The sequence below is a fragment of the Ambystoma mexicanum genome, chromosome 2q (genome assembly GCF_040938575.1).
Source record: "Ambystoma mexicanum isolate Mex_15411 chromosome 2q, UKY_AmexF1_1, whole genome shotgun sequence".
Taxonomy (NCBI): Eukaryota; Metazoa; Chordata; class Amphibia; order Caudata; family Ambystomatidae; genus Ambystoma; species Ambystoma mexicanum.
Genome location: NC_090924.1, coordinates 1,143,201,332 through 1,143,213,535, shown reverse-complemented (window position 1 = coordinate 1,143,213,535; position 12,204 = coordinate 1,143,201,332). Strand labels below are relative to the sequence as shown.

At 49.1% G+C, this 12,204-nt stretch overlaps 1 protein-coding gene across 5 annotated transcripts in view; it reads right to left on the bottom strand.

The window, feature by feature from the left end:
- Positions 1-12,204, bottom strand: part of ICA1 (islet cell autoantigen 1) — a 1,066,176-nt gene that overhangs the window by 57,351 nt on the left and 996,621 nt on the right. For all 5 annotated transcript variants that reach the window (XM_069648515.1, XM_069648518.1, XM_069648517.1 and 2 more), the window contains one exon: positions 10,655-10,750. In XM_069648515.1, the coding sequence (XP_069504616.1) occupies positions 10,655-10,750 (96 nt within the window). The remainder of the gene's footprint in view (positions 1-10,654; positions 10,751-12,204) is intronic.

Here is a 12,204-nt window from a genome sequence, read left to right as displayed (position 1 = left end):
AAATCCGTCGCCTTGAGCCATCCTCGTCGTCTCAGGCAAACGCTGTTGCCCAACTGACGGAAACTGGTGTCGGCGATGTCCGTTGCCACTGTGATGGCGTGGTCCGAAGCAATCTCACCTTCCTGTAGGATTTCAAGGGCCTCAGCCCTTTTGGCGTCCGGAAGGAAGTCCAACAGAGGGGCGATTTTGAACCACAACTCCCTGTCGTAGCGGGCTACGATAGCCAGGGCGTTGGCCGCCTTGATAGTCGTCGCTGCGGATGAGATGACCCGTCGTCCCATCATGTCCAGCTTCCTGCCCTTGCCGTCCGGCGGGGAAGTTGATGTCGAGGCCGATGCCCCCCCAGCTTTCTTCTTTGCCGCCGCTGAGATGACCGAATACAGGGTAGGTTGCGCCCGAAGGCACAAGGGGGCAGCGTCGGGGACCCGGTACTTATTCTCGTACCGGTCCCTCTTTGCCGGCGCCGTGGCAGGGTTCTTGAGGAGGGCGAGCCCCTCATCCCAGATGTCATCAAGAAGTGGTACGGCGAGGACCGTCTTCCTTTTAGCCTTGCGCCGTTGGTAAAGGAACCCTTCCTTCTTCTCTTCTGGGCAGAGCTGGAAGAGCTCGGATGCCCTGGAAATCATGGCATGAAAGGATCCAATCTCGTCGGGCGGGGACCGACCCGTCGTCGCCTCCGTCATCTGTACCTGTCGTAGCCGTGCCCGTGCCTGTATCATCCCTGTGGGTAGTAGACCGGGGGGGAAGGCAGAGCAGGCCGCAGAGGTGGGAGAGGTGGCGTAGGATGCGTCCTCCTCCTCTTATGCGGTGGACTTTCCGAAGGTCCGGGCTCCAGTTCCCCCGTCGGGTCTGGCTTAGGTACCTACGTCGGGGGTAGGGGCAACTTTGTCCTCATCTCCGAGCATAAAGACTGAATCGCTGACAAAATGGCCACCGAAGTGTCCTACGGCGCCGGAAACGACAGGTGCGAGGGCTCTTGAGGACACCGTCGCTCTAGTCGTCGCCCTTGTCGGGATCCCTCCCGATGGGCTGGGCCTCTCTTCCACTACTTCGATGAGCTCTTCTTCAGAGGTCGTGTCCGTATCCACGATGGGCACCTGCCCCTCCCCCACCTTTTCCAACGAGGACTTCGTGGGGGTCTTCTCAATGGGCCTGAAAGAAGACTCCCTCCGCGGTGGCAGGGAGACTGAGTCCTGAGGTAGCCTCCACAGGTTGAGCCAGGGCCGCTGCGACATCCTCAATCGAGGTCTTAGCAGGATGAAATAAGGCCATCGTCACCTTCTGTACGCCTGGGGCCTTCTCCTTGGGGAGAGGGTCCGAGCCTCGCTCCCTTCTGCTGGAATCTTCGAGATCGACCGGGGCCTCTCCAGAAGCTTCGCCGGGTTCTCAGACTTCCTCTTACCCGAGCCAGAGTGTTGGCTCGTGGTTGATGGCGCCGGGGAGGATGCGCCCTGCCTAGCAGCCAAGAATCCCGACCGTTCGGCACTCGCGCTGCTTGGCCTTTTGTTGGGCCCCCGTCGCCAGGGCGCCCTCACAGGACTTAGAAGACCGCTCAGACTTCTTTTTCTTCTTCTCGCCTGACGGGCTCTTCCCTTCCAGCCAGTTGGCGAGACGGAGGTGGCGATCCTTCATGGTCCGCTCTGACATGTTCCCACAAAACGCACAGTCCTTCTCCGTGTGAGTCTTGTCCTCATGGAGACAGTAGAGGCATAACGAATGCTCGTCCTCCTTGAAACCATTCTGAAGCTGGCATCCAGGGCAGGTCCTGAACAGCTTCCCGGGCGTCGAGCTTCCTTTCTCCTGGGCCATGTCTGGGGTAGGCCTCGGAACTTCTGGAATCCTCCAATAGCGTAACTCGACGAAATCTTCACCCTTGAGGGGCCTAGAAAACTCCCAAACGGATCCCTGTTGATCGGATGTAGAAACGGTGGAGCGTGAGGCTCTATTTAACCGAAAAATGAGAAAAACCTCCTGAAAAAGCGCGAAAACGCAGCAAAAGTTCGAGAGCTACAGCACGAGGACTCCCAACACTTGAACGTGCAGTAAAAATCTAAGGATGGCTGCCAGAGGTGGGGCTTAGGGAGAGGGCAGTCATTGGCTGGGGGCAGTATGACCCAGAGACCAGTGATTGGTTACTACTAAGAAAGACAGATCAGAAACGAAACTGATACTGATTTTTTTCTATACCGAGGATTCCCGGCCTGACGACGGGGAATATTCATGAGCATGTGAATCCATGCCAGACCCCCATGCTGGAGAAAGCACTGTTCTGCCATACACAAACATATACAGGTCCACGGGAATATGGCAAACCACTGCCTCTCCTCCCCTTGCATGTATTATGACCATTGCTCTTATTGCACACATGCCTGGAGTGGCGTACACTACTCTATGAAAGAGATGGTCATATTCAATTTGCTTAACAGGTCTTACCCAAACACATTTGTCGGGGGCTCTCAGAATACAAAAGGGGTGCACGCATCAACTTTGCTCCTATTTTGATATCCACTTCTTTTGTGTAGGGAACAATGGTGACAGCCCCAGAGAAGTCCTGCATGTCAAGAGTTTTACCTGATAGTGGGAAGTTTCCCTCACTGATGCATGATTTAGTGGCACCAGTGTAAACCATGAAGATTAATTGCTTGTTACCCACCAAGGGTTCCTCGTCAGGGTGGACAGTCAAGGACAGACCTGGGCATGCAAGAGTTCTCTGTGGGCTGTCCTTGTCAGGGTATGTGTTGGTGCCGAGGAATGTGAAAGGGTTGTTCATGACTACACTCACTCCTCGGTAGGGCATGATGCTGTTAGGCACTGCATCGTTTGTTGGCAGGTTAACTCTGTGCATGATGTTCTGTTGGGGCAGTAGTGGTTGTGTCATCTGAGGGTTCTGCCCTTGGGCACCCGGGGGTCGGGGTGGTAGTTGAGCGCAGGCCTGATTAATCTCATCGGGTATAGAGGTTGGCCTTGGGAGCTGTACCTGTGATTGGGGCTCGGGCGGTGGCCAATAGTTGCTATAAGGGTTGTACCCGCCCCCTGCCTGCTCTTACACTCCCTTGCCCGACTTCCCACAGTTCCAGCATTGCTATGGTCCCATACCGGTTCTCCGAGGTCCCATACCTCAAAATCCCCCTCTACCGTCTGAGCCCATCCCTCCTGCACTGCTGACCTCCTTGCTTCCACTCTGGGTAGGGGTACTGAGGTCCACCTCCCCACCGTCCTTGTCCTCCTCCTAGCCAAAATGCTGCTATTCTTACATCTGGAGGTGCTGAGGTCTGCTCTGCCACCTCTTTGCGCACTTGATGATGCCGCCCTTTCAACTGCTATTTTGGCTACCTTTTTCTGTACTAGTTTCGCTTCCTCAGCCTGCAGCCTATGTGCTGTTTTCTTTTCTCGCTCCTTTATTCTCTTACAATGGTGTATGATTATGGTTTAATCTAAGCCCACCCTTTCGCTTCAATGCCCACTATTTTGTCAAGCGCCTGCTGAACTTCCTTGGGCAAACACCTTTTAATAACGACCCACTGGTCCCCCATCTCTGCACACCACTTCTCCTGAACCTTAATAATGTATTGCACAGGATCTTCATCGTCCCCCATGGCATGCTGCATGATAGACTGCAGGTTTTGTGTGTCAGGGTACGTTTGCCATAGCACATCCCACACCTACACCCTGATATTGTTAAAGGACACACCTGCATGTGCATCATCGTCTAGCTTTACCCCGACACCCTGCTTTGACCCAAATATCTCTAGCTTCATCCCCCACAATCGCAACAAGTAGGTCTTTTATATCCGCCACGCCCAAGAGAATCCCTGCTGTCTGTTTTTCAAAAGGCATAGATCCACTTACCAGCCCCAGCAGTAAGGGGCGGGAACAGCTTAATCAAATTAGTCTTATCCAGTTGCACCAAGGGCACATAATGCGTCCTGCCTAGGCCTATATGCAACAACGACATCTGGGTACCTGTACTCCCCTCTGTTTGTCCCACACGTTTTTTCTTGCTACTGCAACCCGGCCAAACCTATTCCTTAATCGTGGTCCCCACAAACTTTCCACCCACGATGAAACCTCAGGCGCCTGTTGTACATCCCCTTCATCGTCCTCAATCTCATCCACTGTCTTCCATTCGTCTTCCCTCAGCTCTCTGCCTGCATCCCTGTCAGACCTCACTGTCCCGTTTTCAATGTGCACCTCCTTTATGGCCGTACTATCTAACCTCAACAAAATGTCTCCTGCTCTCCATTCATCCAACCCACTCCCCTTCTTTCCTCCCCCCCTCATGTGTCACTCTCAATTGAACCAATTCTACCCATGTAACCTCCAGTGCCTCTTCCATCTCCTTCTGAACCTTACTATCCTGGGATGGATCGCACTCAGTGTCGATCTGTAGGGAGGCAGGGCAGTAACTGGGGTTGGCATGTATGTTAGGTTTGTATATCCAATGGCTGGGTAAGTGGGTAAAGTCGTGTATGTGGGAGCGCAGCTTTGTTCTCATGTATTGTCATGGGCATTTCATCTAGGGCGACCCATTCAGTATTTTGTATCCCACCTCCATCAGGGCCCTCCACATTCTCAATCATCTTCCACAGATCTAATATCTCCTTTCTCTTCCGAAGTTGTTTAACTTTGTATTTAGCAGCTAGAAACATGCTTTAATATCCCTTTATTGTGGGTGGCCTGCTCTGGACAGGAGCAGGGCAGCTCTCCCTGTGTCTCTACCACCCACTGTTTATGTTACTTCTCCATCTCGTCTTTCTACAATGGTCAGCACTATACATATACTCAATGGCGTCCCCCCTCCCATTTTCACAATTTGCGCGCTCAAGCCCCAACCTTTACACTGACGCGCTGCGTACACTTTATCACCAAAGTCACTACCTGTCCACCATCTCCGCCTGCCCGTCGTTCACTGTCAGCACTCCCGTTTCCCTCTCCCTTGCCACACGCACAAACTATCACACTACACACTTTCCCCACAAGCTATCAGCACCGGCCCACCTCTGGCCTGCATCTTTTGCAAAATGAATCGTAATACAAGCTAAAATAAGCTAAAACAACAACCACTACTCCAACCAAGCCCACTAATTATATGGAGCTCCTATTTTTTGTTTCCTCTCCTTATAAAAACAAATGGCGCCATCATCTTCCCTCACTCGGGAAGGCTCCCAAACTCCTGTTTTTCCTCCATTAAATCCTCTTAAATTACCAAAATATTACAATAAAAAAACAAAATCTTGCCACAGTGCCTTAACACACTCCCCCTTCACTTAAAAGCACCACACTTGAAACACTTGTGTATAGGCGCGTTACAAATGCCATATCATTTCACACTACGCCACATACCATACCCCTCGCTGCTATCCCTCGCAAAGGGTGTGCTCACGTCTGTGTGTTCACCCAAGCGCCTGCCTGCATCATGGGATCCCAATAAAGGCCTGCACTCTCCCAGGAGCCGCGCTCCGCTCCAAAGAGCAGATTGGAATCCTGTGAAAATGGCTCCTGCTCACCTCTGCGGGTTGCACGCTTTAGACTGGTCGCTGCAGGTGGGCGCGGCACCTTCAGAGAAGCAGCCTGGAAGCCTCCGTCACCGCCGAGGTTGCTGGGGTCAGGTCAGGGTCAATAAATGTAGGAATGCCCCTAGACACTCGCAACAGAAAAAAATACAACCCGCTCACACAAACATTGCTGCCGCGGAATGTTCTGCCAAAATCTGCATGAGCAGGACATTAAGAAGGTATACTGCGTCATCAGTAATGTCATCACATACAGTAGAAACCCACGCAGCTGGTTGGTGAGACTTTACATAGGCTGCCTGCTGCATGGGGGATGCCAGGCCATTGGTCTCAACCCCTTATGTCCATCTTCTTCCACATGGGCGATGCTGCTTTCGTCATCTATCATGGGGTGGCTGTTAATTGGCAATTACGTGCAAATAAAACAATAGATCTCTATGTAGCTGTGCACCTGGTACCAGCAGTCAGTTGCCCGAGAGAAAAGCTGAGGTCATACTAACTCACAAACTTCACTCAATCCCAGACAGGCCAGTACCTCTCCAAGGTCTACCACCCTCATTCTGAGTTATAATTGTATCCCTCCCGACACCTCGCAGCACAAATCACGTGACCCAGAACGGAAGGCAAGAAAGTCCAGCTTCCTGATCTTTCTTGATCGATCAGGGCTGGTTGGTACTTTGGAATTCAGAGGTCTTAAGGCAAGGGCATTTGGGTGCTATAACTTAGAATTGGGAATGGTGGGGGTCGGAGGCCCGTGCCCTCCTTCTCATGGGATTGTATCGTACAGCGACGCTCAGCCCTATTCCCGTGGCCTTGCATGGCACATTCTTCCCAGAGCACGAAGGCAGGCGACATTTAGAATAATGAAGGGTTTATGGATATCTGTGGCTCTGGCCTTTCTCATCACTGCCCGGTATACATACAACCTATTCATTTCCCCGTGTTTGCGGCCTAGACCTGTGAAACTGGCTGCTGCGGTGCACTTGCACCCTGTGTTCCAATATGGCTGCTAATATCCAAGATGTCGGTTGTTCCCGCATGTGCACTAGGTCTACGAAGCATGCAATAATATGGTTTGTAAAGGACTTTAAGAGCACCCCTGGTGTCTTATATTACATCTCACAGCCTTTGCCTTGTTCTAACCCACTTGGGGGTGTGGGATGGTCGTCTCCCTTTCCCAACGAAAGCAATTCTTTTGAATTGATTACACGAAAGGTGCTTTCCAGCTTCCCAGTGACTGTTTCATTTATGTTCCTTATGCATAAAGTATAGCATTTGCCTCTCCATGTATGGTTAATTGGCCCACTGTATTAATGCAGCCTCGCCACTGCCGCCTGGTGACAGACATGTTCTGGCATCTCTTATATTGCCTTTTCTGTTGCAGCCTTCATTTTCTCTGGCACCGTACACAGTCCTGATTTTCTTCCCCCATCACCTTTGGCTGCATTGTGAATGCTTACCTAGTCTGAGTAAGCCTGCTGCTGTGACCGCACCCCCCACTGCCATCTAAACTGCTAAAACTCATGGGTGGTAATGTCCATTATCAATGGATCGGGGTGTACTGGATGACAATGGCTCAGCAGCCCTTAATGTATCGTCCTTGCTTCTATCTGGGCCTATCCACTTGCGTTGGTCCAGTTTCCCCAACAATGTCAGAAAATGTTCCTGAGGGCCATTTAGATTCTGGAGCCTTTCTTAGGAATTGCTGAATAACTTGGAAAGAGGTTTACTCCCTTGATCTGTCCAAAAATCATTAAGTCTATGAAACACCTTATGTGGCTGTCAGACTGGCAACTTGTCAAAGAATGCATTGGACGGTTTTCCTCTTCATGGCTTCAGATCGTTCCCTCCCATTCCCGCTCCTCCAACATAACCTACGTGACTATACACGACTATGGGCTAACCACACTACACAGACACACTTAGCAATCAATCTAATTCTCCGACTCAACTAACTCTCCGAGACTCTGGACATAGCCTTAGACTGAACATACCAATGAACATAATCCATAAATGCATCCACACTACACACAAACGCACACCAATAGACACCTAACAGAGATCCATGACACTAGACCCCCTTTACGGAAACAACTAACCAGTGCGCACAACCATACTCCACCCTAACCGCATACGACCTACACAATCAACACTAAACACTAGCACATATCAGAGGCAGTGAAACCTACCCCTAATGTTCAAACAAACCGGGCCTCTCTACCAACTCCCATATGCAAAACAATGCAAAATAACGCACACAGATGCCAGTTCCTCCTGGTTCTGCACCTATCCCATCATCCCATCCTTACTAACACACCCTGCCTTCTTCTCTTGCAGAGCCATGAGAGCGCCTGGAGACTACTGCTGGGTGGTAGCGGTGCGCAGTATAAATCAAGTTAACATAACCTGCCTTTAGTAGTTCAGGGTTGTTTTTCTTTTGTTAAATACTGGCCTCATAATTGGACTGATTAGGAAATAGTCTCTTGACCCAGATTGTGCCCAATTACTGTTCTCTTGCATCGATGTCTTAATCTGTCAAACATACAGAGCATGTGGTTTCTGACATGCACCTTGGCTGCAGCACCAAGGCCATAATTCTTCAGTTATTTAATTGAGATTACCATACGCTTGATACTTTAGGACTTTCTTGCTAGTGCAACTAGATCTCCTAGTAACATTTAAAACAGTTCATCATGGACTGCCACTGTATAGCTTTCACTATCAGATGAGCCGGAGGGTAGAGGTCTTGATTGGTTCTGCTTATTCCTAGCCAAGGGATTACTATTTGTCTGGTTGGGACCGACTTGCTGAAATCCTCTTTCCCAGGGCCTATGCAGTACCTAAAATTAAATAATCAGCATTCTGTTCCATGCTGCATAAAGCTTTTACATATCAGTACGAGGATGAGGCATGCCATATGCAGCTTCAGGAAAGAGTAGTTGAACGGGTTGAGTCCCACTTCTTGGTGCTCTGTGTTAGTCTGCACGTTTTAGATTTCTACTTTTTAATGCATGGTTCTGGATGATGAGCTATTGTTTTAACATTCATAAAATGCACATACTTATCTGGTTTTATCAATTGTCATTCGATGTCATGAGTTGCCTCAACTTTCCTAATCCTTACATTACGTTTTGCTTTACATCACCTCAAAGAGTAGTCTGTTTAACTTCCAATGTGTGATTAAGTCCAACCTTTTAAGATTTCATTACATTCCTCAAATGTTTAGAGGCATGTTTCTCCGCCAGACTGAAGATCTTCTAGGTATTTTGGAAAGTTGGTGTCCTTTATGCCATCATCTCATTTTTGATGCCCTGGGTCACAGTCCCTAACTTTGTTAAAGAAATGCCTGGGAATAGAAGAATACTGCCCCAGTGACATTCCGTTGTATTGCCACGTTATTTCATATTTAGGTTTGTGCACAAGGGATTATGCATGTTTGCAGACATGCAGAATCCTTAAGCATAAAAATATATAAAGCAGAATAAACAAATTAAGAGACAGCATTGTCCCAAGAGATTAACCCGACTTGCAACACCATAAACAGCAATAAATCTGTTCCAGGATGTTCCTGACATGTTTAGATGTTAGTAGGGCGAGCCCTGAAGAAGTGAAGCATGTAGAGGAAGAGACTTGATACATTTTATAGGTCTGAAGTCAGGGGAGTCAGAGTGGCCAACAGCCAGACCGAAAGGTTGTGGGGGTGCTGGAATTAAACAAGGAATTGTGGAAGGGGTTTGTCAGCTTGCTAGGGGGGTAGGGAGGGTGGAGTCAGACGCAGCATCTGGGAATTTATTGTGGGTTGTGGGGGTAGAAATTAGAGGAGGGCGCAATACAGGTGACCGAGGCTGCACCACAAAATGCTCAAATGGGCTACATGTGATTTGATCAAATCCAAAAGAACTAATCCCATTACAACTCATACCATAATAACTAATTCCATTTTCATCGTTTGGGGGAGCTTCCCCATTTTTTGTTCTGAATACTTATGTCCCAATCCCAAAACCACTATTTCCACTCCCAACCCCTTTTTTTAATAGCTTTTATCAACTTTGTTATTTTGGAATTTGTTATTTTCGGTTTGTTGTAATGGGATTAGTTATTTTGTGATTCGTTATAATCACAGCATACCCTCAAATAATGTGTAAGGGAACTCATGGGACTGATGAGGAGGGCCAAGGAGAAGACAAGCAAGAAAAGCAAAGATTACTGGCGAACAGAGTGTGTGGAGTAAGCTAGGGTAGAGTTTGAAACTGCCAGGAGATGGCAGCTATTCAGCTCCTTCTTGTAGCAAATAGGAGCCCGGTTTGCTTGACACCAAGTAAGTACCAAAAGCTACCTTTGACGCTCAAAGTAAACTGCTGCCATAAAATCATACCTATGTGAGATTTATTGAGTTTCACCTTAAGCTACTAATGGTAATCCAGGCATGGAGCCCTTACTCACTGTGCCTTAGGGAGGTTCAGCTTCACCTCACTGATGAGTGCCAACAAGGCCGAAACACATGTCTGGGGTTTTTGATGGTACTCTTGTTCAACTGCCTAGCATTTCGGTGCAGGACTGCCCTTGCGTGCAGGATCAGAATTATTTGCAAACGGATATGTTTCCTCTGTGAAGGGAGTAGTGTGCTAAAATGTGGTTGTAGATCCTCTTGAGTGGAATACATTCCATAGAACAGGCTATTTGAGTAGTAGAGGGGCTCCTACACCTTTTGCACATTTAAGAATGTGTCTGAAAAGAGCATTTGGACACATCTAGACATTTAAATAAAATCAAGCCATGTATAATATACAAAAGGGTAACTGCTGTGTATCAGCTCCTCTTTGCCCAGAGGCAGCTTCTGATTACTGGATGATGCAGGATACCAAGGAACTTTTTTGTTTTAGCTTCTACTCAACATACACTGATTTTGATACCTGCAGGGTGATCGAAAACATGCCTATCAATGTTAAGTGCATTCGCTGAGAAAATGTGTGCATTAGTTTGAATTGGACATGCTCCGTGTACTGATAACATAATCTAAGGAAAACAGAGCAAGCAAATGGCACTGATCTGTTTCTTAAAATAGCAGTAGAAAGCACCACAAAAAACAAAATCAAATACATGTAGCAGATTTAACAAATAATGCAGAAAATATTGGTTACCTTTGCCCAGTTTCTTGCCAGTGTCTGAATTCAAGCTGTTCCAAGTCTGCGCTGGTTGAGATGCAGGTAGTGGGACAGCAGGGCTGGCTTCCCAACCTGAAATCCAATATTACAATTTCATTGTTATCAAGTATTGGTCAAAGGGGACTGTCATGTAAATATGAAAGCTAAAAAAGTGGATGGAACAAGCTATGCAAGGAAGGATTAAGATGGGCAATTGTATGACTGGTGAAACCTTCTAATTGTTGTACTGCACAATGTCATTACAGGAATGGAATCTTAATTGCAGGATGCGTTTACTCTACTCTTCTGTATCGCGAAACCCTGCCATGTTATATACCGAGCATGTACTCCTACCATGCACCACCTACTCTTGTTTGTAAAACAAACAAAAAAAAAAGACTAGTAAGAACTGTCAGCATGACCGATAGGCTTCAAATAATTGCACTTATAACAATGGCTTTCAAACTAGCTTGTACATACAAATGATAACTTTAACCAAAAGAGCTTTTATTCCATAGCTGAGTACATTTAAGACAACATGTGTAAGGGTTGTAGATTATTAGATGTTAGCAAACAGGGTGAATGTCTTGAAAGATACAGCTAGGTGGGTAAGACTAGAGGCTCCGCAGGTTGCCTTCAAAAGATGTTGCTTGTGAAAAGTGTAAACGTTGGTAGTATACAAGTAATACAAGGGCGTACATGTACAATCCATAGTCATAATAAGTAGCACGCGGGGGCGCTGTTGAGGAGCCCAAAGATGGCTGCCTAGCTGAACAGCTCTGTGAGCCATTAAAGGAAATCCGACTACAACGGCGGAATCTCTACATTTCAGTACCTGCAATCATCGCCACATGCTGCTGACGGTGTGAGGCGTCATTGGTCTGAATCCTGAAAGAAACTGTTGTGCAGGGACAGAGATACGGCCTCCCGACTTCTGGAGTGGCGAGGGGCGTAATTGGCGGGCGAGCGGGGCCCGGGCTGCATCGGCCCTCTGGGTGGCCCCCCTGGGCAGCCCTGCCTTGGCGGAGAGACAGTGCCGTACTGGCACATGGACCATCCTTCTATCACCAGGGCGGCCGCCGCAGGAGGCACTGGCCGTGACACTCCCGGAGCAGACATAGAACTGGGGGCGCCTTGCTGGTGCCGGGCTGTTGTGCGGCTCAGTTGCTGGGCCTGCGCAGCTGCTCCCGGCGCTCCTCCCTTCATTGCAGAGCCCTGAGCTTGGGCCTGGGCTGCGTGCCCCTGTCGCCGCCGGCACTGGCCATTGTGCCACGGGCCGGCCGCCTGGGCTGACTTGTGGCTGGTCAGCCCGGCCGGTGGGAGGTGCGGAGACCTGCTGGGCGCTGCGGGTGGAGCGGGACGGGCCTGTGGTCCCTGTGATGGACTGGGGAGCGCACCGGTGGGGCCCGGGTGCCTGGACTGTTTGGTACTGAGACCATACCACAAGTAAGTGCATCGGAGAGGGGCCACAATATTACAGCTGCTGAACTCTGTCGGGCTCTGGCCCGCTGTCTATGCTGTGCCTGCACTGCCGGCATATGGGTGTT